The following is a 26,088-nucleotide window of genomic DNA, read 5'->3' on the forward strand; positions in this document are numbered from 1 at the left end:
TTTGCAATTACAGGACGTCAAGGGTGCTGAACTCGTTTTTTGTCGCCGGGGGTGCTGGAGCCTATCCCAGCTATTTACAGGCACCAGGTGGGCGACACCCTGAATCGGTGGTCGACCAATCGCAGGCCACAAGGAGACAAACAACCAATCACTCATAGCTAGGTGCAATTTAGCATACAGTTAGCCTAGCATGCATGTTTTGGGCATGTGTGGAGAAACCGGAGTATCCGAAGAAAACCCACACAAGCCCGGGAAGAACATGCAAACTCCAGACAGCGAGGACCGACTTGGTATCGAACCCACGACCCCAGAACTGCGAGGCCGATGCGCCAACCGCTCACCCACCGGACCAATTTTTTTTTTTTGAATCTACTCCAAAAATTTCAATTCCTGGGCCGCCCAACATGATGTGGCGGGCCGGGTCTGGCCCCCAAGCCACCTCTTTGACACCTGCACCGTAGTACGTCCTTAAGAACACGGCGAGAATGTGATGTCATGCAGCTGGAAAAGCTTTTAACACACACGTCGAGTCGTGTGTAATATTTTATAAGGAGCGAGCCGCTTCCCCTGCGGTGTACTCGCGCCCATGTGCCGCTGACGTGACATGATATTCACGACACGCGTGTGTGAGACGGCTTCCACACCGATGTTTCTTCTGCCCCATTTCTCGCACAAATGTTCAATGGCAGCTTTTTAAATGTTGGGTAGCGTGCCAGACAAAAAGGCAAAACCACTCCAACTTCCGGCCCAAATGTTGCATGGCTTTTTGGGTTATCTTAACAACCATTCATGCTTATACGTAGAGACCACTTAGCATAGAATTAGCTTAGCATGCATGTTTTGGGGATGTGGGAGGAAACCGGAGTACCTGGACAAAACCTACTCATCCTCCTGTAATTCTGCTTTTATGTCGTGAGGCGATACTTTGTCAGGGTTTTTTTGTTATTGTACCGTTCTGATTACTGGCAAAAATACTCTATGTCTTTAAAATACTCTAGGAAACACACTTTGGATTTGGATTCTGCGGAAGAAAATCAGTGACTTCCCTGCATCTGCACGAGGGTGGATGAAGGTGACACGTCCTTGGGTTTGACCCCGTTGGGAAGCGTTGCCTTTGGCAATACACACACATACACATACACACACACACACAAAAGGGAGTCACACTCCACCTGCAAAAAGAGTGTACGTTATTAATGAGCCCTTGTTCTAACAACCTCATGGAGGAAAAGACATGCTGGGAGAAAAAAGAAATTGTGAAGCGAAGCATCACAGGTGAAGAGAGAAGTTCCTTTTTTGTTTTTAAAGTATTTGTTTTGAGATGAAGTCATTTTGCCCATCATGAACAGCTAAAATAGTTTCATAGTATGAGTGTCAAAAGCACAGATGACACATAGTGTGAATGACCTTTATGTGAAGTGAGGGATTTGAGTATGAAAATTGCAAATATGTAAAATATGTAAATGCAAATCATATTTTAAAAAGTGTCAGCGCTTACAAGCGGAACTATTTTTTTCACATCGTGTAGCCACCCTGATACACGCTGATGCATTCAAGCACTCATTTGATAATGGGTATTAATTATTTCACCGAAAAGGTAGGCAATCTGGAATACACAGATTACTCACATTTAGACAGCTATTGCTAAAACGTCGGGCAGCCACTTGGCCAAAAGGCTTTTGTCGACACTTTATGTATTTGACATCATCCAAATTAAATTCTGTTTACTTTTTTAAACTATTAAACAAGTTCTCCGACAAGACGCTCATAACAAAGGTGCCAATTAAAGAGATGTTTAGTTTTTGCGGAGGGCGTAGGCCGTAGGGGATATGCTTTTAACACATTTTGTTATGCTTTCAAATTGGATTGCTGGTGATTATTATTTTTTACTACATATTTTGCAATAAAGACAACGCATTCTCTTTAGTTAAAAGGACACTGACAAAAACAAGTGTGCATGAACTGCTCACTGATTAGGAAACATTGCCTTCACCTGGTTGTTGACTACCATTGCATCTAGCGGAATGACGCCAACGACCTCAAATTAAATTAACGCGGACCAAATCTTTAAAAATACTCGTTAAAAGGTAAATATTATGAGAACTTTTCTCTCAAACTTTTTTAATACAAGTACTCAGATAGATAAAGTGTAACTGTGAAATTAAATGGCCGTGAACATCTTCGGTAAGTACTAGTCGTCTTTTTCTGAACATGTATTCGGCGTGCGCCATTACTCCCAATTTATTGAGGAAAATAACCGTTTAAAACAGATTTCTTCGCCGAGGACTTCGCAACGAGGCCGGTCAACATTCAAGAGCGACACAATGACTTTGGTTGAAGTAGAAGCGTGTCCCAGCGATACGGTAAGAGAAACTAGTTTTGATACCGATTAGCATAGCATCGCGAATAGCATTAGCATAAATAAATAAACAAACGTTAATTCTTCATTGTTGAGGTTTTGGGGTGAAAGCACGTTGTTGAGACACTTTCGTTGAGATGTTTAATGGTAGTCACTGTAACATAGTTTTATTTTAGGTTTGTTAGGGATGGCTGATAATTTAATAATGACAGTAATTCCTGTGATGGATGAGCTGACACATAGCCTGTTTCTCCCCCTTCATCACTGTCATTTTCATTTCAGTGCCCCCAAAAAAGACCCAACTAAATATTTTCTTCCTTTCTCAATTTAACTACGGCCTAAATTGACGCAAATAGACGCCCCATCCATTTGAACCGGGTTGCGAACTTTTCAAGTTCAAACGTATTGACTCATTCAATGGCACTGAGGCCTGATTATTCATGGCCTGCGAATTTCACCTAATGACCACAAGAGGGCAGTGTAATACCAGAAAGAAAGAGAAAAAATGATGTTTTTATTTACCTCCAATTTTTGTTTACGTAGAGGTTTCAATGTTATAAGCTTTTACATTTCTTCTTAAAATCGGAAAAAAAGTTAAAAGTAGTTATAAATAACCAATATAGGTATTTTTGTGTGAGGAAAATTTGCAGCTAAAACTTAGTCGAGAATGACTATTTTTAATATAGGCAACATAGTTTTAATTTAAAAAAATCAATGCAAAAAGTGTGCCACGGCTCAAAAAAGGTTGGGAAACACTGGATTGAACTAACATCGAAATAAAATGTAAAATAATGACATAATCCTTCATTCTGTCCAGGATCCATATCCTGATTTAAAAATAACAATTTCTTTATTGCCTCTCAGATGACACAAATTTAGTGACAAAAGCCATCAAAAATGAACCCATCGTAACCGAGTACGTCACCCCCTTGGGGATCCTGTTTCTTCACTCTTATTCGGTCATCCGCGCACCTGCAATTCTTGCGCAACGATTGGCCGCCATTTCCCAGAAATAGCAAATGGCCTTGAAATTGGCTCTTTAACCAATTTTTTTTATTTTTTTTTAAAAAGGGGGTGGCCTGGCAGGATTCAAGATGTTTTTCCAACCTCCGTGTTTGTCTTGAGATTCCTCCGATTACCGTTGTTGACCCGCTTTACGATAACGTTCGGGAATGTGTGTGTGTGTGTGTGTGTGTGTGTGTGTATGTGTGTATATCCTGTTCCCTTTACAGCTGTTCCTTTCCCACCAAAGGTGTGTCCGCCCTCCCGTATGAAATGCATTGATAAGTACTCCGTGACCTAGGCTTGATTGCACTAAACTAAAAATATTTCAAATATACAATCAAAAATAAGTGCTAACACCAGAACTTCAATAAATTACAACAGCTAAACACAAAATTCAAGCAAAAATGGAATGACAAAATCTACTTTTAGTGTATTAAGACTAAAAAAATAACTCAATCATATGATTAAATGTACTGTAATAAACAGGTTGATATATTCCGCTAGTTAATAAATAATGAGAACTACCGTATTTACCGCGCTATAAGTTGCACATTCAATGAATGGGCTATTTTAAAATGTATATGTAAGGCGCACCGGATTATAAAAGGCATGAATTTGGCCAACCAAAAATCAGATCCACCTTATGTCAAGTGTAATGAAGCGACCCGTAAATTGTGTGCTTGTTCGCTAGCGAAAGTATGTCTCAGGTTTTGAATATTCCAGCTGTCAGTCGACACCACAACGATTGTTTGTTTTGCGGAGCTGCTACTCCGGCTTTGTTTGAATCCCAAATGGACAACGTCACTTTTATGTCACGGCATGCCACGCCGTCACTACTTTCTCGGGATGCTCAATCGTGTCCTTCCACTGTTCCACCGCTTCCGGATTGGGTACAGCCAATCCCAGCTGGACCTGCGAGAGGATTCAGAAAGAGTTTCGACATTCGTCTATTACGCTAACTTTCATCTCTGACCAAATGTAGTAATCTATAAATAACTATATATTTTTCAGTCAGTGTATATCCAACTGAAACTCAATAAATCTAATAGACACGCTCATGTGGAAGCATACTAAACTAACAAATAATCCAAAGATCCCTGTAAATATGTTAAATAGACCAATAACTATATTAAATTCAAATATATACACAATAAAATATGGTGTATTAGACCACATAAATTACTTGTAATCCCCCTTAAAAAAATTCAAATCTATTACCAAGTCTGTCAAACCAACTAATTTCTTAAGTGTATTAAATGAACCAATAACTCTAGTCTAGTGTATACTATCGACTAAGATTACCAGACCGACCAGGAAACCAAGTGTATTACACCAAAGAATAACTTAAGCGTCATTATACTGACAAAATAAGTGAAATATTTTAAACTAACCAGTAACCAAAAAACGCAGACTGATCGATAATGACTCAAAACCTGTTAGACTGACTAATATCCCAATTGTATTCGTCTGACTCATAAATTTAGTGTAGTGACTAAAATTAATTGTATCAGACCAACCAGGAAGCCAAGTTCATTAGACCAATCAGTAATCTAGGTGTATTACACAAACCAAGAATTTTGTTTTGACCAATAAGTGAAAGGTAAGAGACCCGAATGACCTTGAATATATTACAAATACCAGCAACCCAACCTACAACTGTATTAGACCAACCGCTAACTTGATGTTAATCGACCATCCAATAAGTCAAACTGGGACTGAATGAAAAACTCAACTTTGCCAGACAGACCAGTAACGCAAATCTTTCAGTATGTGTACGGGTGCATTAGAATGAGCAATTGTGCTAACCCGCTAGTAAATTTTTTCGAGCTTGTAGCATAAACCTGTTTTCGAACTGTAGCGCGACCGCTATCTCTCGCATATTTCGCCGGCCAGAACCGTACCTGTCCGACGCATCGCTTCTTCTTCAGCGAGGTGCGAACGAAAAGTTGAATTGACAGCCGGCACGAGCTTGGGTGTAAGGCGCCGAGTTCCAAGTAGAACACGGCGTTCCATTGACACTGACCCTCGACGGCTTTGAGCGCCAGTGTCTTCTCTCTCGCGACCGGGATCCCGTCTCCATGCAACTCCACCGTCACCGCGTACTCTGCGCAAGGAAGACGTCGGGAGAAAATGGCGGCCGTTTCCGGGAATGGACCACTCACCTTGAGCGAGCGACAAAGAACTCGTTTGCAGGTTTTGCGCGGCGAGGGCTCGGACCTGAATGCGCCTGTAGACGGGCTGGAAGCAGGTTGCCAGACGTAGCTCGCATCCTTTCCTCTGCAAAACAGCGACGGCATTGTTGACCGGGACATTTTTACGTCATTTCATTTCCAGATTGGCCATCATCGCCATTACGAGGCACGAAGAATTTCCATCCCTCAAACCATGGATCTGGATCTTGAAGGGCTACCACTGGGTCTACTTTTAGTCGCATTTCTCTTGCTCTGGTTTGGACTTTCTAGGTCAGCTCACGCAGGGTAAACGTCGTCCTTCACGATGTTCCTTTCTGAGCAAACGACTACCGTGATTGCAACTAAATGGACCTTTTGAACGGAGGACTAAACGCGCAATGACGATTCGCCTGGCACCTTTCCACGCCATCGACTGGAAAATGGACCGATTTATCCACACAAAGGACAAATCGTCATGTGCTTTTGAAGCTGGAATGACAACAAACTTTCCTTTTGGAATCCTGAGACACCACGTCGAGCCTGAAACGGCGAATCAACCAGTCAATCCGGAACAGAGACCAGTCGGGAAGGAAGGAGTGTTTGCCTCAACAGCTGCTCAGCTTGTCAAACCGCATTTCGCCTAAGCCTAGAATATAAATAATCTTTACGAGAGAAGACCATCACGAGTGCTAATTTGACGACACGCACTACGCAAACTTTGCCAAGTGACCTTGTATTGTGGTTTGTCTCTTTTGCTTCCAGTTTCAAGATGACAAAGAAGTGGCGAGTGTGTCGGGAAAAAAATAAAATGACCGCCCGAATGTAATTTTACGTCTGGAAAACCAATGAGGGGAACGCCCGCTTTTGTCAGCATTTCTGGAACATGACAACGTTAATTAATAATCCCGCTGCGCTAGCTAATATTGTTGACTGAGTATTAAAAGGATATGGAAGTGGCCCAGTTACCACACCCGCCTCGCTGTTCTGGGGTCGAGGGTTCAATCCCAGGTGGGTCCCCACAGTGTGGAGTTAACATGTCTGCGTGGGTTTTTTTCCCAGGTACTCCACTTTCCTCCCAATAACATGCATGCTAGGCTAATTGTATGCTAAATTGTCCTTAGGTGTGCGAATGGCTGTCCTTTGTCTCCTTGTACTCTGCGATTGGGTGGCAAGTAATTCAGAATGTCTCCCCACCTTTTGCACATAGTTTGCTGGGATAGGCTCTAGCACCCCCCATGATCCTTGTGAGGATAAGTGGTACGGCAAACGAATGAATATGGAATTGCAAAAAATCTGAAGCTCATTCTGGTGGTGATGTCATCTTCAATATAGAGTTTTTTTAGTGGGCGGGGCCAAGGCATCTTAGAAAGAACTACTGTCATTTTTAGGCTTTTTCTGTTACATTTTGTCATTCTTAGATGGATTTTACTGCAAAATTCTTTTTTAAAGCCACTTTAACTTGGTATTTGATAGGAATCCGATCCCAAATTTGTTCCAGGTACTCACCGCGGCGGCGCCCGGTGGGCCAAGGCGGAGCCACTGCTCGGTCTCCCGCGTTTGGAGACCCCGCAGCGACAGGACGCACTCGGCCGCCGTGCGCTTCCTGGCCCCGTGCGTCTGCAGCTTAAGCAGCAGGGCGCTGCGGTGGAGGGTCTGCAGGCTCAGCGCGAACACAAAGGTCTCCATGAAGTGCGTATCCTGTCAAAGGTAACAAAGATTGGTCGCCGAGTGGCGAGTTTAAAACCTAAAGGGGTGATACGATCAAGCCACATTTAATCAATTGCCTGATCTTGATCTAAATAGTGTGAAAATCCTTCTTATTGAGCCTAATCGTGACTAGTTTTTCCTTTTTGTTAATTTTTTTCTACAAAAGGAGAAAAATTAAATGTGCTAATTTGAATTAGAAACTTCTGTATTTCTGTAGTGCGCAAAAACCAGACTGGTTATCGTTGTAGTGACTCAAAAATATTAAAAGAAAAATTACCCTAAATAGTCTCTGATTTGAAAGCAAAATTTCATAAATCATTTTTGTCAATGTTTACAAAATATCGGTTTGTAGTAGGCCCTAATTATTTTTTTTAAATAGCAGAGAAATACAAATGCTTGGCGCACCTGAGAATATTCTTTGATGGTAGTCTTGAAGTGGATCGCTTTTGGGAGCGTGATGATGCCTCTAATCTGGATCCGTGGCTTTTGCGCTGCGTTCACCGGCAGGTTCAGTTGTGAGCACTAAAAAAAATATATAAATATTTTAAAAACACCAAAAAGTCTTCATTTATTAAAACTATTTTCTATCATAACGGTGTTAGTGTGGGGAAACAAATGCGTTTTTACTCCTTCTACTCGGCCCAACCTATTCATTCATTCTTTTTCCAAACCGCTTATCCTCACCAGGGTCACGTGGGGTGCTGGAGCCTATCCCAGCTGACTTTAGGCACCAGGCAGGGGACACCCCGAATGGGTGGACAGCCAATCGTAAGGCACAAGGAGACAAATCCCAGCTAGGGGCATTTGAGAATGCTAGCCTAGCATCCATGTTTTTGGGATGTGGGAGGAAAGTGGACTACCTGGAGAAAACCCACGCAAACCCTGGAAGAACATGCAAACTTCACACTGAAGAACCACCTGGGATCAAACCCTCGACCCCAGAACTGCGATCCTGACGTGCTAACCACTTAACCACTGGGCTGCACTCCAACCTATTCTATTTCTTTTCATGGAAATTCCACAAAAAGGGGCACCCTGCCCTTAGTGGGTTCAAATATCTAACAGACCCCATTGACCGCATCTCACGTAGCGGCGCACAAAGGACGCCGTTGTCCACGCCAGGATTCAAACGGCGCTGGCGCAATCTTACCTGTACCAAGGTGATCCACACCTGCTCCTCCTTCTCCTGGTAGCTCAGACGGACACACAAGCTCCCCAGATCCTCCCCGGACTCGCAGGAAGACTCTGGAACAGGAATGCAAAGTCCATATCAAATACCTGACACCCCCTTCCACAGGTCTCCCTAACAACTAGTGACTTTGTATAGAATCCGCAATAAATACAATTTAACAAAAGTGCTAATAAAGTGTGTGAAAAGCTCTCGACTACTCTTAAACGCAAGGGATGTCACTCACAGGCACAAACAAAATGGAACAAAACAAAATTGCCAATCATTGCTAGAAGATTACAAAACTCAACAATGATTGAGACAGTCAATACAACGTCCTTTAAGAGAAAAAAAAAACATCAAGAATTACCCGCCCTAAAAGACTCGACTCTAAATGCAGCAGAAAAACCTCAAAGTAACACTAAATGTTAAAAAAAGTGACAAAAAAATAACACAACCCAGTAATAAAAATCCCAAAAACTAACACACGAGAAATCATATTTATATAGTCATCATTCATTAAAAGATGAATCAAAACTAACTCGACATTTAAAAAAAAAAAGGAACATTAACAACACAAACCACAAAAAATGGGCCAAATTTAACAAAAAATCCAGAAAGAATGCATTGATTCGTACCTGTGCTGCTTTGAAAAGAGGACGAAGTGCTCACTGTACTCGACAACGAATCGTAGTTCTGTAAATATGGATTAAAAAAATACATCAAATCACGCTTGTCCCCCACAAACATCAACGTAAAGATCAAAAAGCCTGACCTTTTTGTTTGAATTGTGCAACTTTGACCCATCTGGTCGCTCACCAACACCTGCAAAATCAAATTTAGTTTGGGTAAAAAAAAAACACACATTATGATTCATTTCTGTTTAGCTTTTTATTTCTGTCTTGATCAGCTGCTTAGCCACGCAGAATGCTAAATTAGGGTCTGAAACGGTTTTAACGTGCCACCTGGGAGTTTGCCGTGTTCCCGTCATAAGTGCCTAAATGCGGTTGTCGAAAAAAATGACTTCATTTACGGGTCGTCTAATGTTAGTAGCAGCGTCACGACTCTCTAAACGATGCGGGAAGGGCAGATAGGCTGGATAAGGGTGTGACGGGGTAAGGCCAGTGTGCTAACAATAATAGAAATGCATAGCAGGGAATCCAGGATGATTACAAGCCGTCCTTAAACACATCACGCGTTTGACTGGGGCCGATTTTGGTTGCAATTAAATGGCCAAACTTTCCATCAATGGGAAATACACTATCTTGTTTTTTATATTTTTATACAAAACATTTTGAAGTACATTTTTATTTTAAAATGTTAAATCGGATTGACACGGAATTTCGGGTAACGTCATCGGCATATGAATGGAAGGCATTTGTTATTTTCCGATTCTCTGCACTAGGCTTGCACGATATATAATGTTTTTACATTGCGATTTAATCTGGATTAAAGGAGATTATGTAAATGAATTAATCCAATGTGGTCATAGTGACCCAAGACAAGTCTCCTAAAACAGCTATTCATGTCATCTGGTGAAAAAAAATCTATTTTTAACATTACCCTATGTGGCAATGTCATTTTATTTTCATTTTTAATGTATTTTTCCCAATATTTCATTCAACGCTACTGTATACTTTTTGTTAAATAAGATAATGAGATTTGGGGCAGAAATACAAACAGCTATTGTGTGTGTGAGACCAGGATTAAAATAGTATTAAAGTACCTAAAGATTTTTTGTAATTCTCATCGTCTAGGGGATCGGACCCTGCCGAGACCCTCTCTGTCGCCACGGCGACGGCGCCCCGATTGGACTCGCAGCTGTATGCCGGCGGAACAGAGTTTTGGAGCAGCTGACGGAATCAAGGTAAATGTCCAATTCGGAGCCAAGCAGGACATCCGGCTCACGCCTCAGTAATAATTTCAGCTAAGCGTTTCATTCTGGTTGGGTTGCGCAATTTTTGGAGAGAGGAAAAAAAAATGGATGTAGAATAGGGGGGGCTTGAAAATTTGGGAGCAACCACGGCTGTCCCTAGCATGTTTTTTTTTCAATACGTAGAAAGGATTGAAATGACTCGTACTTTTGGTCAATTGAATTGAATTGAAGGCTTTTTATTGTCATTATACAAGTAGAATGAGATTTAAAGATCAAGTGCGCAATAACAATAACAACAACAACACCAAACAAACTAATAATTAATAAATAAGTAGGTTTTGGTAACATGTTTGCGTGTGTCTTGTGGGCCACATATTTCATAAGTCATGATTTATACTATTGTAAATTATTATTACTCCTTTTCAAGAGACAACAAATAATAATAATAATAATAATAATAATAATAATAATAATGCCCCCAAAAATGAAATTTAAATTCGGTTTTGTTTGAGATTCTACTGGATTTTTAGAAATGTAAGACAGGAGGAAAAATGCCATTTTAAAGGGGTGGGCCTTAATTCATTTGATATATTTTTTTAAGACGATTTAAAAAAAAACATCTATTTTCTTCCTTTGTTTTTAGTTAAGATTAGGTCTCAGGACTTTTTTTTGTAAGTTAATATTTTACATTTTATAATCTCCTTCAATTCTCTTTATGTATAATTGGACTCATTGTGTGGTAAGAAATAAGCACAATAGCAGGAAAAAGGGCTCCAAAATGTACTTACCGGGCATCTGGTACAGGAGGTCATGAGAATCGGACGCTGCGGGCTGTACGTACGACGTCTTCGTGGTGGGAAGGATAAACGGGACCTCCTTGCCGTCCTGAGGTAGCTTGGACAGGAAGTAGTCTGTGTGGCTTCCGTCTATCGAGGACGATTTTGATCCGCCCGGGTTGATCTGCATGGCAATGCCTGAAAACCAGGTGCAACAAAATGGAAGTACGAGGGGGAAAAAGGGGAAATTTCTATTGGGAATTTTACCATCCGTCTCATCAGGCTCCGCCCCTCGCTTTTTAATCAGCCTTTTGCAACAGTTTTTAAGGCACTCCATGCCTGAAACAAAAGAAACAAATGATTCATTTTCTCTACTGCACGCTTGTGAGACTCACAAGGGTGCCGGAGTCTATCCCAGCTAACTATGGGCAGAAGGCGTGGACTGGTAGCCAACCAATCGCAGGGCATACCTGAACCAAAACTCATCAGGAATTGAGTGTTCAACCAGCTAGCCTAGCATGCATATTTTTGACATGTGCGGTCTTTTGGTCGCCCCGACCGCGATAACGGGCGACCAAAAGACCAGCGACAAAACAAGGTAAAACAACACGGTCTACGCATCAATAAAAGCCAACAATGGCGCTGAGCAGTTTCACAGCCGACGTGGGAGTGTATAAGAGTTTGTATTTTCATGCGCTGTCCCTTTAAGAAGCGACGTCAGTCAGGGTCTTAACAAGTTCTCCAACAAAAAACAATAAAAGTCCGGGAAATTTTGAGTTTTTCTTTAGCCTAATAATTACTAGGGCATTAAGTATGACTAAATAGTAATTCGCAGTTTGTATTTAGGGAATTTGAGCAACGATTTCATTGGTAATTATCACTTACCTTCCGGGCGACCAAAAGACCGGCGACCAATCGACCGTGTACCGTTGACCACTACTAATTTATAATGTTGAAAAGGTTATCTATGTTGACTACTAAGTAATTATGTTGAGTAGGTATCTATGTTGACTACTACTTATTATGTTGAAAACGTATTTATTACTTATTTAGTGATAATTTATTATTATATACCAAACGAGCGAGTACCATCAATCGCAGGGCATACTTGAACCAAAACTCATCAGGAACTGAGTGTTCAACCGGCTAGCCTAGCGTGCATATTTTTGAGAAGCTAGAATACCCAGAGAAAACCCACGCAAGCCCAAGGAGAACACGTCACATAGACAGAAGGCTGGGATTTAACCCTGATCCCAGCGGTGCGAGGCAGGTGTCCTAACCACTCAACGTTCTATTTTTTTTAAATGTACGATAAAGGCGATAATGAGCCAGTTTCTTAATTTTTAAACAAAGACATGGAGTCTTAGCGACAGTCATCAAAGCACTTGAAATTTGATTGAACTTGTGTCATGACGTTTAAGGCATTTAATTAAATTGGAGAAGTTAAAGTGTTAAGTGTGTTGTTAGAATTCAAGGTTAGAATAAAAAGTGTCCTTAACCAAAAAGTCAAGTCTTACCTGGACTTTGCGTTCTCCACTTGAAGATTTCTTCTTCTTGTTGTCGTCCATATGCAAGTGCAGTCGAGTCAACGCGGGAGTGACGAGAAATGCGCAGCGCCTTCCCTATAGGCTCCTCCTCCTTTTTTTCTTCCTCACTCCCTCTTTTTCATGCCGGCATCTTTTTAATTCTTTCTGGCTCGTTTGACCTTTACGTTACGCCGCTATCCATTCAAAATTGTCATTTCCAATCAAACACCCCCTCCAATAATGTGCTATATTGATTTTAAAATGGATACAGGGTGTTCCATAATGTTTGACCCCCATTTCGTAGGCCAATCATTTTGACAGTTTTCGTTGGAAGGATGGTATTGGTGGGACAAACTCAATTAAAAATGTGCACTAAACAGGTACAAATTTGGTTTTGCAAAAATTCTAGGTGCTACTTAAAAGATCGGCTCTCATGTCCTAGTTGGCCTTAGGGCATACTACCCTGAAAATGCCTGAAGTTAAGCAGGGTTAGTACATGGATGGGAATACAAGGTTCTGTAAGCTCTTATGTTACCAAGGGGAATTAGCTCAAGTGCTAAAGTGCCCGGTTAGCATGTGAGAAGCAGTGGGATCTCCATGAGGAATGTAACGGAAGTGGGCCCACGTGGCCTGAGTAGTTAGTGCGTCAGACTCGCAGCCTCACAGCTTTGGCGTCCTGGGTTTCAATCAAAAAGTACTGAGTTTGCCCTTTTGTTAATAGTCAAAAAATTATGTCATTGCTAACAAAAAGTGGGGTTTTCCTTCCCATTTTTTTCCCCCGGCATTTGATTTTTTTTTTTTATTCTCCTCAAATTTTTTGCAGCTGTTTTTTTTTCGCTGTTGAGTTTTGGACACAAGCTTTCACTGCAGATTTTTTATTTTATTTTCTGCAGCTGACTTTTTGCCCGTTTTTTGGGGGGGCTCATTATTTGTTCCGGAAAACGATTGTAATTTGCAGATTAACTTGATTTTTGCAGTGAACTCCAGGGACTCCGAGGGGACAGAGGAATACCAGGACCCAGGCGGGTCCCCGGACTTCCGTGGCCGCAGGTAAGCCCCGCTCCCATGGCGATTCAAAATGACCCGAAACACAAGATTGTGCCACTTCCCACAGGGGAGGCCGGGATCCTCGGCCGGCGTGGGTGTCCCGGGACGTCGCGGAGGTCAAGGCCAGAAGGTGAGAAGGCTGGGAGGCCGGCTCTTCCCGCGTGCCGTCGCCACGGTGATGACCAAGGTGTGTTTGTCGTTACAGGGACAACCTGGAGATCTGAGCGCACGAGGTGCAACGACATAGTATAGTAAGGCTTTTTTTCTTAAAAAACGACATAGTATAGTAAGGCTTTTTTTCTTAAAAAACGACATAGTATAGTAAGGCTTTTTTTCTTAAAAAACGACATAGTATAGTAAGGCTTTTTTTCCCCTAAAAACGACATAGTATAGTAAGGCTTTTTTTCCCTAAAAACGACATAGTATAGTAAGGCTTTTTTTCCCTAAAAACGACATAGAAGAGTGAGGCTTTTTTCTTAAAAAACGACATAGTATAGTAAGGCTTTTTTTCTTAAAAACGACAGTGTATAAGTAAGGCCTTTTTCTTCTTCTTAAAAACGACATGGTATAGTAAGGCTTTTTTTCTTAAAAAACGACATAGTATAGTAAGGCTTTTTTTCTTAAAAAACGACATAGTATAGTAAGGCTTTTTTTCCCTAAAAACGACATAGTATAGTAAGCCTTTTTTTCTTAAAAAACGACATAGTATAGTAAGGCTTTTTTTCCCTAAAAAACAACATAGTATAGTAAGGCTTTTTTTCTTAAAAAACGACATAGTATAGTAAGGCTTTTTTCCCTAAAAACGACATAGTATAGTAAGCCTTTTTTCCCTAAAAACGACATAGTATAGTAAGGCTTTTTAAAAAAAAAAAACGACAGTATAGTAAGGCTTTTTTCTTAAAATAATGACATAGTATAGTAAGGCTTTTTTCTTAAAATAATGACAAAGTATAGTAAGGCTTTTTTCTTAAAATAATGACAAAGTATAGTAAGGCTTTTTTCTTAAAATAACGACAGTATAGTAAGGGTTTTTTCTTTTAAAAAAACGACATAGTATAGTAAGGCTTTTTTCGTAAAAAACGACCATGTATATAGTAAGGCTTTTTTTCTTAAAAAACGACATAGTATAGTAAGGCTTTTTTTCCCTAAAAAACAACATAGTATAGTAAGGCTTTTTTTCTTAAAAAACAACATAGTATAGTAAGGCTTTTTTTCTTAAAAAACGACATAGTATAGTAAGGCTTTTTTTCCATAAAAAAACAACATAGTATAGTAAGGCTTTTTTTCTTAAAAAAACGACATATTATAGTAAGGCTTTTTTTCTTAAAAAACGACATAGTATAGTAAGGCTTTTTTTCCCTAAAAACGACATAGTATAGTAAGGCTTTTTTTCCCTAAAAACCATAGTATAGTAAGGCTTTTTTTCTTAAAAAACGACATAGAAGAGTGAGGCTTTTTTCTTAAAAAATGACATAGTATAGTAAGCCTTTTTTTCTTAAAAAACGACATAGTATAGTAAGGCTTTTTTTCCCTGAAAACGACATAGTATAGTAAGGCTTTTAAAAAAAAAAAAACGACAGTATAGTAAGGCTTTTTTCTTAAAATAATGACATAGTATAGTAAGGCTTTTTTTCTTAAAAAACGACATAGTATAGTAAGGCTTTTTTTCTTAAAAAACGACATAGTATAGTAAGGCTTTTTTTCCCTAAAAACGACATAGTATAGTAAGGCTTTTTTCCCCTAAAAAACGACATAGTATAGTAAGGCTTTTTTTCTTATAAAACGACATAGTATAGTAAGGCTTTTTTTCTTAAAAACAACATGGTATAGTAAGGCTTTTTTCTTAAAATAATGACATAGTATAGTAAGGCTTTTTTCTTAAAATAACGACAGTATAGTAAGGGTTTTTTCTTTTAAAAAAACGACATAGTATAGTAAGGCTTTTTTCGTAAAAAACGACCATGTATATAGTAAGGCTTTTTTTCTTAAAAAACGACATAGTATAGTAAGGCTTTTTTTCCCTAAAAAACAACATAGTATAGTAAGGCTTTTTTTCTTAAAAAACAACATAGTATAGTAAGGCTTTTTTTCTTAAAAAACGACATAGTATAGTAAGGCTTTTTTTCCCTAAAAAAACAACATAGTATAGTAAGTCTTTTTTTCTTAAAAAAACGACATAGTATAGTAAGGCTTTTTTTCTTAAAAAACGACATAGTATAGTAAGGCTTTTTTTCCCTAAAAACGACATAGTATAGTAAGGCTTTTAAAAAAAAAAAAAAAAACGACAGTATAGTAAGGCTTTTTTCTTAAAATAATGACATAGTATAGTAAGGCTTTTTTTCTTAAAAAACGACATAGTATAGTAAGGCTTTTTTTTCTTAAAAAACGACATAGTATAGTAAGGCTTTTTTCCCTAAAAACAACATAGTATAGTAAGGCTTTTTTTCCTAAAAAACGACATAGAAGAGTGAGGCTTTTTTCTTAAAAAAACGACATAGTATAGTAAGGCTTTTTTTCTTAAAAAACGACATAGTATAGTAAGGCTTTTTTTCTTAAAAAACGACATAGTATAGTAAGGCTTTTTTCTTAAAAAACGACATAGTATAGTAAGGCTTTTTTTCTTAAAAACGACAGTGTATACGTAAGGCTTTTTTTTCTTCTTAAAAACGACATGGTATAGTAAGGCTTTTTTTCTTAAAAAACGACACAGTATAGTAAGGCTTTTTTCTTAAAAAACGACATAGTATAGTAAGGCTTTATTTCCCTAAAAACGACATAGTATAGTAAGGCTTTTTTTCCCCTAAAAACGACATAGTATAGTAAGGCTTTTTTTCTTAAAAAACAACATAGTATAGTAAGGCTTTTTTTCCCTAAAAACGACATAGTATAGTAAGGCTTTTTTTTTCCTAAAAAACGACATAGAAGAGTGAGGCTTTTTTCTTAAAAAACGACATGGTATAGTAAGGCTTTTTTCTTAAAATAATGACATAGTATAGTAAGGCTTTTTTCTTAAAATAACAACAGTATAGTAAGGGTTTTTTCTTTTAAAAAAACGACATAGTATAGTAAGGCTTTTTTCGTAAAAAACGACCATGTATATAGTAAGGCTTTTTTTCTTAAAAAACGACATAGTATAGTAAGGCTTTTTTTCCCTAAAAAAACAACATAGTATAGTAAGGCTTTTTTTCTTAAAAAAACGACATAGTATAGTAAGGCTTTTTTTCTTAAAAAACAACATAGTATAGTAAGGCTTTTTTTCCCTAAAAAACGACATAGTATAGTAAGGCTTTTTTTCTTAAAAAACGACATAGTATAGTAAGGCTTTTTTTCTTAAAAAACGACATAGTATAGTAAGGCTTTTTTTCCCTAAAAAACGACATAGTATAGTAAGGCTTTTTTTCCCTAAAAACGACATAGTATAATAAGGCTTTTTTTCCCTAAAAACGACATAGTATAGTAAGGCTTTTTTTCCCTAAAAACGACATAGTATAGTAAGGCGCTGGATGCGGTGCTCGCCATGGTCTCGCCGAGGAACGCTCCCGCCATCCAGGCAAGTCCCTCCCCGCCCAGCTTTCACTGCAGATTTTTTATTTTATTTTCTGCAGCTGAATTTTTGCCCGTTTTTTGGTGGGGCTCATTATTTGTTCCGGAAAACGATTGTAATTTGCAGATTAACTTGATTTTTGCAGTGAACTCCAGGGACTCCGAGGGGACAGAGGAATACCAGGACCCAGGCGGGTCCCCGGACTTCCGTGGCCGCAGGTAAGCCCCGCTCCCATGGCGATTCAAAATGACCCGAAACACAAGATTGTGCCACTTCCCACAGGGGAGGCCGGGATCCTCGGCCGGCGTGGGTGTCCCGGGACGTCGCGGAGGTCAAGGCCAGAAGGTGAGAAGGCTGGGAGGCCGGCTCTTCCCGCGTGCCGTCGCCACGGTGATGACCAAGGTGTGTTTGTCGTTACAGGGACAACCTGGAGATCTGAGCGCACGAGGTCCAACAACATAGTATAGTAAGGCTTTTTTTCTTAAAAAACGACTATGTATATAGTAAGGCTTTTTTCTTAAAAAATGACATATTATAGTAAGGCTTTTTTATTTTTAAAAAAATGACATAGTATAGTAATGCTTTTTATTTTGAAAAAATGACATAGTATAGTAAGGCTTTTTTCCTTAAAAAACGACAGTATAGTATGGCTTTTTTCTTAAAAAAAACGACAGTATAGTAAGGCTTTTTTCTTAAAATAACGACATAGTATAGTAAGGCTTTTTTCTTAAAAAACGACATAGTATAGTAAGGCTTTTTAAAAAAAAAAGACATAGTATAGTGAGGCTTTAAAAAAAAAAAAAGACATAGTATAGTAAGGCTTTTTAAAAAAAAAACGACAGTATAGTAAGGATTTTTTCTTAAAATAATGACATAGTATAGTAAGGCTTTTTTCTTAAAATAATGACAGTATAGTAAGGGTTTTTTCTTGTGGTCTCTCTGACAGGATGGAGTAGGTTTGGGAGCAGCTTGCGGATGAAGCGCCGCCCCGACCGGTCGCCTTCGTATTGGCTCGGTATGTGATGTCTCGCCTTGTTGCAGCGATCATAGTGCGTGTATAGCCACATCCCCTTACAAAAAACTTTTTAGAATTAAAAAAAAAAATTCTTATAAATAAAAGTCAAGGTCACATAATAGAACAAGAGATACTTTGCTGTCAACTTATTTTTATTTTTTCAGATGAGTGACAAAGGCAAAAATGGATGACTTGTGGGATGGACAGTCTTCCAACGAAAAGGTTCCCCAAACCGTGGAGAGCGAGGACACCTGAAGACAAAAAAGTAAGTTTAAAAGAGACATTCATGTTGCTCTGCAGAAAATATTTTTTCTTTTGTTTTACTTAGACTCACCTGCGGATGTCGATTTCACCAAGGGGCTGACGCGGGAGGAATTCTAGCTTTCTTTCAAAATGCCAGAATTGTCAAGAGTGTAAGACCTTTTGGCCCACTAAACGAGACTTGAGTACAGTTACACATTCTTAACCATTTTGTGACTTTTGTCTTGCAGGACTTAACTGGACCTTAAAGCAGCCCAAAAAAGACTTCTTTCACTAAATGTCAGCCAAGACAATTCAGGCATATTCTTGGTCTCTATCAAACTGGATCCTGTTTCCACTGCACGCAGGATTTCTGCATTTTGACCCAAAAATGAGGTATAGTGCCCACTTAACATACAAAAAAGTTGCATTGATTGATTCCCACATCCTTCAAGTTGTCACCCTTCAGCTCAAACGGATACTTGGCCTCAATAGAAGAGCACCAACTTACCATACAAAAGGTAATTGGTTAGATTCCCCGCCTCCTCCAACTTTTCAGGTCAAATAAAAACCGAGTGGGCAGGACCATACTTTTTAGGGCAGTGGCTTATACACTTAGTCAATTGAGTCGAGCGCCCTCCTACCGAAAATACTTGGCCTGTCCAAGTTTAGTGGGTGTGTGGGTGGGCCCCTTGGCGCACACAGTAGAGTATGCGCCTACCACCGAGTGGAAGCTGGTTCGCGTCCCGCAGACGTACTCTTGGTGCCTCTCCCCGCCGCTGCGACATAGGATAAATTACCTTTTACTAAAAAAAACTAAAAAATAAATGTTACATTTAATCATTACATCAAAATTTGTTAAAATACTTAGCCTAAAAAATCAAAAGACACTGGCTATTAGCTTGGACAGGACCATGCTGGGTAGGGAGGCGGCTTGCACACTTAGCCAAATTACTCGAACACCTTCTTACCGAAAACACTTGGCCGGTCGAAGTTTAGTGGGTGTGTGGGTGGGCCCCTTGGCGCACACAGTGGAGTATGCGCCTACCGCCGAATGGATGCTGGTTCGCGTCCCGCAGACGTACTCTTGGTGCCTCTCCCCGCCTTCGGCGGGGAGAGGCACCTGCGACATAAGATAAATTACCTTTTACTAAAAAAAACTAAAAAATAAATTTTACATTTAATCATTACATCAAAATTAGTTCAAATAATTAACCTAAAAAATCAAAAGACATTGGCTATTAGCTAGGATTTCAAATAAGCCACCCAAAAAGTTTTATTGGACACAACCATGCTGAGTTGGGAGGCGGCTTGCACACTTAGCCAAATTACTCGAGCACCCTCTTACCGAAAATACCTAGCCAGTCGAAGTTTAGTGGGAAGGTGGGAGGGCCCTTTAGCACACACAGTAGAGTATGCGCCTATCACCGAGTGGAAGCTGGTTCGCGTCCCGCAGACATGCGCTTGGTGTCCCTCGACAAAAGACTTAATACCTTTTACTAAAAAAGACCTTAAAAATTAAATTTTTCAGGGTTTTATGCGGCAAGGCAAACTAGGACATGACATCCCATATTGTGAGTAGTACCTACCTATAAAGCTTTGTTTTCATCGCAAAGCGAAAAATGACCAGACACCAAAAGTCAGCGGGTTGGACCTTTATTGCCATCAATAATGGTAAAAATCCGCTCCGCAGGGGGATCCGAAGGGAAGAAGACTTGAGAATACAACGTTTGCGGTGCTTCTATGAAGAGGAAGAGGATGGCAGAAATTGTACAGCGGACGCAACCCACCCGAGTGCCCGTCGTCCCGAGTCCTTGGAGACGTCCGTCCGTCGTGCTTCAGAAGGGGTGTTCCGACACGAAGATGGTGAGCCGGATGATGGAGCTCCCGCGGAAGTTGATGACGTTGTTGACCGTCACCATCTCCAGGTCCAGGACCACCTCGCGGGGGCCCGAGATGGGCCGCGACAGCACCAGCGTGGCGCTCATGTTGCTGGTTTGCTAACACAAGTCAATTGCGGGATGGGTCAAAACGCAGATCATAACATCTAGATAGGCATTTGTGAGTAGGTGGTGAAGTGCAATCAATAAAAAGATATTTTGTCATTGTAATATGTTGTTGTTGTGTATGGCTGTGGCTTACCCTCATGTAGAACTCTTGACCGTCGTTGCCCGACTTGATCTGGAAGATGTAGAAGGCGCCCGGGTAGCGCGTGGTGGCCTGCATCTGGAAGACGTCGGCGGGCACGCTCCGCCCGGACGACAGGTCCATGTGGCGGTACAGGATGGTGAAGGGCTGGTCTCGGCAGGCCGGGTTGCCCGTGGTGCACATGCACTGACTGGGTGGGTGGGGCACAGGAAGTGAGAGCGTTGTCGTTGGTTAAAAGGGACGTTAGCGGCGAGGAAGGCGGTTTGGTGGGGGGGGGCACTCACTTGTCGCCCGCGTCAACGTAAGGAGGCGGACACTGAAGAGGAGCCAGGCACGTGTGGCCTCCCTGGAAATTGAAACAGACTCGGTCTGTCGTACAGGTGTGGTTACCACTCTCACACTCATTGATATCTTCAAAATCAAGCACACGACAGACAAGACGCCCGGGGGTCAGTCGGGAGGGGGGACGGAGGGGGGCGTGGGAAGTCGGAGGCGGCGTTCGCTCGGCCACCTTCGCAACTGCGCCCGTCCTCGAAGACGTAGTAGCCCGGCGGGCAAAGACAGTTGAAGGAGCCCGGCGTGTTCAGGCAACGGTGCTGGCACAGGAATTCCGAGAAGCTGCACTCGTCCACGTCTAAGGGAACATTTCACATTCACTCTTAGTAAAGTGTACCATATTTTCACGACTATAAGGTGCACTTTAGTCTTAAATTTTCTCCAAAATAGATAATTCAGTGTGCTTTATATATGGAAAAAAAATTAAAATGTGTCATTCATTCAGGGTGCGCCTTATAGTCGTGAAAATACGGTACTTTAAAATGGGTCAATTGTTGTTTCTGGAAATAAAAAAATGTGATTTACCATTGCAGGAGGTTCCGTCCGCCGCCAGTTCGAAGCCTTCGTCGCAGTTGCACATGAAGGAGCCGTGGCTGTTGAGGCAGCCGTGACTGCACGGCTCGTCCGCGCACTCGTCCACGTCTTAACGCAAAGACACGGGCACGTGCGGTTGGCGACTTTTCGCTTTTTAGGAAAAAGCACGGCGGCGGCGTCGTACTCACCCACGCAGCTGCGGTTGTCCGCAGTGAGGACGAAGCCCGGGTTGCACGAGCAGGAATACGAGCCTGCCACGTTGGCGCACAGCTGCTGGCAGTAGCCGTAGCGACACTCGTCGATATCTGGAAAAGACACCGTTTTAGGGAAATGCTTTCCATTCATCACATTTTGCTTGTTATTTCTGTTCAAATTGAAATGGATATAAAAATCTGCCAGAAATTAAAAATAAATTGCCTGAAGGAAAAAAAAACAGTCTTGTCTTTTATTGCTGAGCAGATTCCATGCAAAGTATATGGAATATTTATTTAAAATATCTGTTATTAAAGTCATTGCAGTTGGCAAGCCACTTTCAAGGCAATTACTGTATTTTCCGCACTATAAGAGGCAACTAAAAGACTTGCACTTTCTGCAAAGCTGACAGTGCGCCTTATATACGAATCAATCAATATTGGTTAATCATTATATCAAATTCCCTTTAGCAGTATATAATACAATCCTCTACCATTTATATATGAACCAGATTTTAAGATAGGCCATTGATTGAAAAGGCACCCTCATTGAGGGGAAAATACGGTAGTGAGCCAGACCAATATACAGTAATCCTCAAATATTGCGGTTAATGTAAGCCAAACATGGCTGCGATAATCCCAAAATGGCAAAGTAGAGTCACCCCTATTATAACTACTGTATTTTTTCTTCAGTGCTGAGTTTTAGTGGCAAATGTGGCTTCCGCTTACGAGTTTCAGCATGGATTTTCACATTTTTATGAACTTTAAAAAAACATTTTTAAAATTAATACCGGAAAAAAATTCGCAAAGTAGTGAATTAGCGCTAATCGGGGGATTACTGTAGAATTTTTTAGCTTACAAATAAGACTCTTAAACCATTAGCCCTTACCGGTAGTCTCACCGCGCTTACTGACCTTGACACTGTCCCCCGATGAGCCAAAATCCTTCGGTGCAAGAACAGGTGTAGCCCCCCTCTGTGTTGATGCACACCTGGGTGGGGTTACAGTGGTGCGAGTTGCCCTCACATTCGTCAACATCTGTAAAAAAAAAAAAAAAGAGGACAAAAACATCACTATGGTGTCAAAAGCAGATCAATAACAACAACAATCACATCAAAATTGGTAAGATTGGCATCTCAACTGTCACTTTTCAATCCCATTAAAGGTTCCCACCCGTTCTCTGCCAAGTGGCCCCTCCTTTGTTTAAGAACATTCCATTTTATTCTCACTCGACAGGGCCAGATCGTTGCGATTAGGCGCACAATTCCTCCAATTTCCTTAAGAGGCAATGACAAAAATGGAGCAGGCGGGAGGGAAGCGGAAGGCGGGACTCGCTTTTGTTGACTCAGGCGCCGGCCGCCGATAAACGGGAGCCCCTCGACGCCCTTCTGGGAACAAAAGTTGGCGCGCCATCCACTTTCATTGTGTGGCTCTATGTAATATCCTTCCACAAGTATAAGGAACTTGAAAATGGCATTTCTGGAGAAATGAAGTGGGGGATTTTTTTTTTGCTCTCCCGTGGGTCACTTCCTGTAGATTTCATGTTTTCGTGGCACGCTATTAAAGATAAGCAGGGCCGGTTTCCTCAAATAGTCAAAAGCTAAAAAGGCGGTCAAGTGGTGGCTCCCACCCGTCCGTCAAAGGCGCGTTTGTCGGAGGGCCAGACGTGACATCATTCCATACACTAGCTGGCTGGCTGTTATTAAAATTTGCAACCCAAACGCCTCGTTTACCCAAAAAGTCGTCGCTCTACGGCAAGCAAAATCCACCTGCATTTGCTGTCATAACATCCAGACAACAAGAAAATAGGGCACACTTTTCTAGTAGTTTCAATGTTACATTTTAGAAGAGCTTTTTGGCCTTACTATAATCTTTAGCATGAATTAGAATCGAGGTGAATCCTTATCAAAATTGCCTGAGTTTGTGGATTCTGTTCTTAATATTTTTTGAGGTAATTTTAAAGGCTTTGAAATAGATGTAGAACATTTGATTCTTTAAAAATCAGTCACCATTAAGCTCTAAAATTCTAAAGTGCAGGGGTTGGGGTTTGTAAAGCGAAATTTGATTAAATTGATAATTATGTATCTATTTTTTTCTTGTTGAAATAGACCAGAATTTACTGTCAATTATTTAGTGGTTTGCCCTTTAAAAGGGTTGCATGATTACCACATAAATACCTATATATTTTTTAAATATGCCTGAATAGGTCAGCATCACACTACAAGTGTCGTATTATTTTTCTCAATAAAAAGTGTAGTATTTTATAGGATTGCCTGTCTCTAACATTGTGCTGTTAAAATCTTGGGTTTTGAAAGAGTTGAAGAAACGTGAAGAAAAAAAAGAAATTTGAAAGAAAAAAAACAATTCTATTGCCTATAAAAGCAATACACTACTCCAAATTAAAAAAAAAAAATACTGATTCTATTCCAATGTATCGCCTTCAAAGTTAAATACAAGCGAATGGCAATGACAAAAATCAGGCAAGCACTCACCGTTGCAGGTCCCGTCATCGGCCAGCGTGTAACCCAGGACGCACGGCACCTGGTAGCTCACTTGAGGGTAGCTGGGCTCGCCCGACCTCGGGGGGCCCGGCACGTAGCTGTCCGGCGTTCCCGCGGATGCAGCCGCGCCGCCGCCACCGCTGACGACAGGTTGCTGCGCCACCTGCGTGTTGTCCCCACCGAAAGGCTGGCTGTAGAGGCCGCGGGGCAGGCACAGGTAGCCCCCGTTCTGGTTGACGCAACGCATGTCGCCCCTGCACGGGTCGGGGAGGGTCCGGCACTCGTCCACGTCTGTCGGACCGAAAAAAAGGACGCTTTATGGAACGGTGAGGTTAAATAAGACACGTTTTTGTTGCTGTTTTTTTGCATGAAATTGATTTTTGTCAAAATAAAAATAGCTTATAACCAATGTTCCCTCTAATTTTTCGTTGGTCTGAGCAGAAAGTCAACCTCCCTGAGCGCACTGAGTACCAGTGTGAGCGACATCATCGGTACTCGGATGATTCGCCTAAAGACGTTTCGCCGACGGACGTTTGACAGACGGGCAGGTCGCCGAATGAATGTTCGGCGGAACGTCCATTCGGCGACCTGTCCATTTTTCATGTAAAACATGCTGTAAAACACGAAAAACATAAGTGGACAGAGCTACTGCCACTTGCTGCCGCTTAAACGGCGCCATCATGGGGAAAAGGGTAAAAAAAAAAAAAAAAAAAAAAAAAAAAAAAAAAAAAATCCGATTTTTTTTTTTTTTTTTTTTTTTACTGCGCGCCATATGATTGCTGCTGCGCAGCGAGGACGAGAGTAGTGCGCAATTGCGCACGCGCGCAGCTTAGAGGGAACACTGCTTATAACTTATAACTATGCCTTTTCTTGCTACTGTCACAATGAAATTTCCCAAATACGGGATGAATCAAGTTATCCAATCCAATAACGCACAGAAGTCCCACTTCAAAGCGTCACTTACCGATACATTGTCTGGCCCGGCGGTCGTATCGGAAGCCATCCGTGCACGTCTGGAAAAAAAAAAGTGGTGAGGTTAAGTAGGACAAGTTTTTTGTTGTTGTTTTTTTGCATGAAATGGATTTTTTGTCAAAATAAAAATAGCACCATGAGCAATTGACATTGGATTGCCCTTTTGGGCGCTATAAATAAAAACAGGTGAAGAGAAATGAACTGATTTTTTTTAAATGGAAAATAAATTTAAAAAGGTCAATTTACTTTGATTTACTTTGTACTTTGTGCTTTTGCTTTGTTGTTCTGCGGCCTTTGCGACTGTACTGTCCAACTATGCCTTTTCTTGCTACTGTCACAATGAAATTTATCCAATCCAAACCAATAACGCACAGAAAACCCACTTCAAAACGGATTGCACATCCATCCAGCGAGTTAAAAAAAAAAAAAAAACAATCCAGCATTCAAACCCCATTTCCCAAGAGCGCAGAGGATTTTTTTCCCATCGTTCATCATTTAAAGTCAAGCGTCCCCCATAATCCTAAGTATCTTTTCAAAATATTAGTCCCTGAATATTAGACGGTAAAAAAAAAAAACGCTCACCTGGCCGTGTGCTGACTGCATAGCAAGCAAAATAAATAGCAAGGCGGCCAACATCCTGCAAAACAATCCAACAATCCCCATTCAACTCAACAACTACAACACACACAAACAGGCACAAAAATAAGGAGCAACACTGACCTCGCAGACGAGCAAAAAGGCAAAGCCACGTATGTCCGCGAGCTCATTTTTCCTTTCCTGGCGAGCTCCTTTAAGTCGCTGGCCCCCCCTCCGCCCGCACAATAGCTCCCCCCAAAGTGGACAGAGGCGTCTGTTGCTGTCGCCTGTTTAAAAAAGAAAAAAAAAAGACAAAATTAGTGAGCAAGACCCCCGCCTCCCTCCACAGCTGGATCCCATCAAACCAGGAACCCGGACCCTCCACCCCTCCTTCGTC

General features: G+C 41.0%; 2 protein-coding genes and 1 long non-coding RNA gene across 3 annotated transcripts; 1 reads left to right on the forward strand and 2 right to left on the reverse strand.

Annotated features, from left to right (window-relative positions):
* Positions 1 to 3,166: 3,166 nt before the first annotated feature.
* Positions 3,167 to 12,642, reverse strand: tc2n (tandem C2 domains, nuclear). Its single transcript, XM_077621403.1, has 11 exons — positions 12,580 to 12,642; positions 11,330 to 11,401; positions 11,075 to 11,260; positions 9,186 to 9,235; positions 9,049 to 9,106; positions 8,393 to 8,487; positions 7,648 to 7,764; positions 7,042 to 7,233; positions 5,527 to 5,641; positions 5,266 to 5,468; positions 3,167 to 4,276 (listed from the first exon to the last, which is right to left on the reverse strand). The coding sequence occupies exons 2-11, from the start codon at positions 11,397 to 11,399 to the stop codon at positions 4,172 to 4,174; spliced, it is 1,191 nt and encodes a 396-aa protein (XP_077477529.1). The 5' UTR covers positions 11,400 to 11,401; positions 12,580 to 12,642; the 3' UTR covers positions 3,167 to 4,171.
* Positions 12,643 to 13,678: 1,036 nt separating this feature from the next.
* On the forward strand, positions 13,679 to 20,545 carry LOC144089431 (uncharacterized). Its single transcript, XR_013305072.1, has 8 exons — positions 13,679 to 13,822; positions 17,123 to 17,185; positions 17,325 to 17,581; positions 18,126 to 18,228; positions 18,359 to 18,459; positions 18,523 to 18,607; positions 18,686 to 18,830; positions 20,128 to 20,545. It is a non-coding gene; the product is annotated as an uncharacterized LOC144089431 (long non-coding RNA).
* fbln5 (fibulin 5) lies at positions 20,075 to 26,012 on the reverse strand. The gene is made up of 11 exons (XM_077620258.1): positions 25,836 to 26,012; positions 25,698 to 25,752; positions 25,108 to 25,156; positions 24,135 to 24,434; positions 22,558 to 22,680; positions 21,641 to 21,757; positions 21,444 to 21,560; positions 21,094 to 21,216; positions 20,867 to 20,993; positions 20,577 to 20,772; positions 20,075 to 20,434 (listed from the first exon to the last, which is right to left on the reverse strand). The coding sequence occupies exons 1-11, from the start codon at positions 25,880 to 25,882 to the stop codon at positions 20,273 to 20,275; spliced, it is 1,416 nt and encodes a 471-aa protein (XP_077476384.1). The 5' UTR covers positions 25,883 to 26,012; the 3' UTR covers positions 20,075 to 20,272.
* Positions 26,013 to 26,088: the final 76 nt, after the last annotated feature.

The sequence above is a fragment of the Stigmatopora argus genome, chromosome 15 (assembly GCF_051989625.1).
Source record: "Stigmatopora argus isolate UIUO_Sarg chromosome 15, RoL_Sarg_1.0, whole genome shotgun sequence".
NCBI lineage: Eukaryota > Metazoa > Chordata > Actinopteri > Syngnathiformes > Syngnathidae > Stigmatopora > Stigmatopora argus.

Coding starts and splice junctions, on each gene's coding strand:
- tc2n (XM_077621403.1), bottom strand. CDS start 11,399: ATGGAGTGCCTTAAAAACTGTTGCAAAAGGCTGATTAAAAAGCGAGGG. Junction 9,236..11,074: donor CCTCCTGTACCAGATGCCCG/GTAAGTACATTT, acceptor TTGATTTTGCAG/GTGTTGGTGAGCGACCAGAT. Junction 7,765..8,392: donor TGTGGATCACCTTGGTACAG/GTAAGATTGCGC, acceptor TATTTTTTTTAG/TGCTCACAACTGAACCTGCC.
- fbln5 (XM_077620258.1), bottom strand. CDS start 25,882: ATGAGCTCGCGGACATACGTGGCTTTGCCTTTTTGCTCGTCTGCGAG. Junction 21,561..21,640: donor GGACAACCGCAGCTGCGTGG/GTGAGTACGACG, acceptor CTTTGCGTTAAG/ACGTGGACGAGTGCGCGGAC. Junction 20,773..20,866: donor TACGTTGACGCGGGCGACAA/GTGAGTGCCCCC, acceptor CCACCCACCCAG/TCAGTGCATGTGCACCACGG.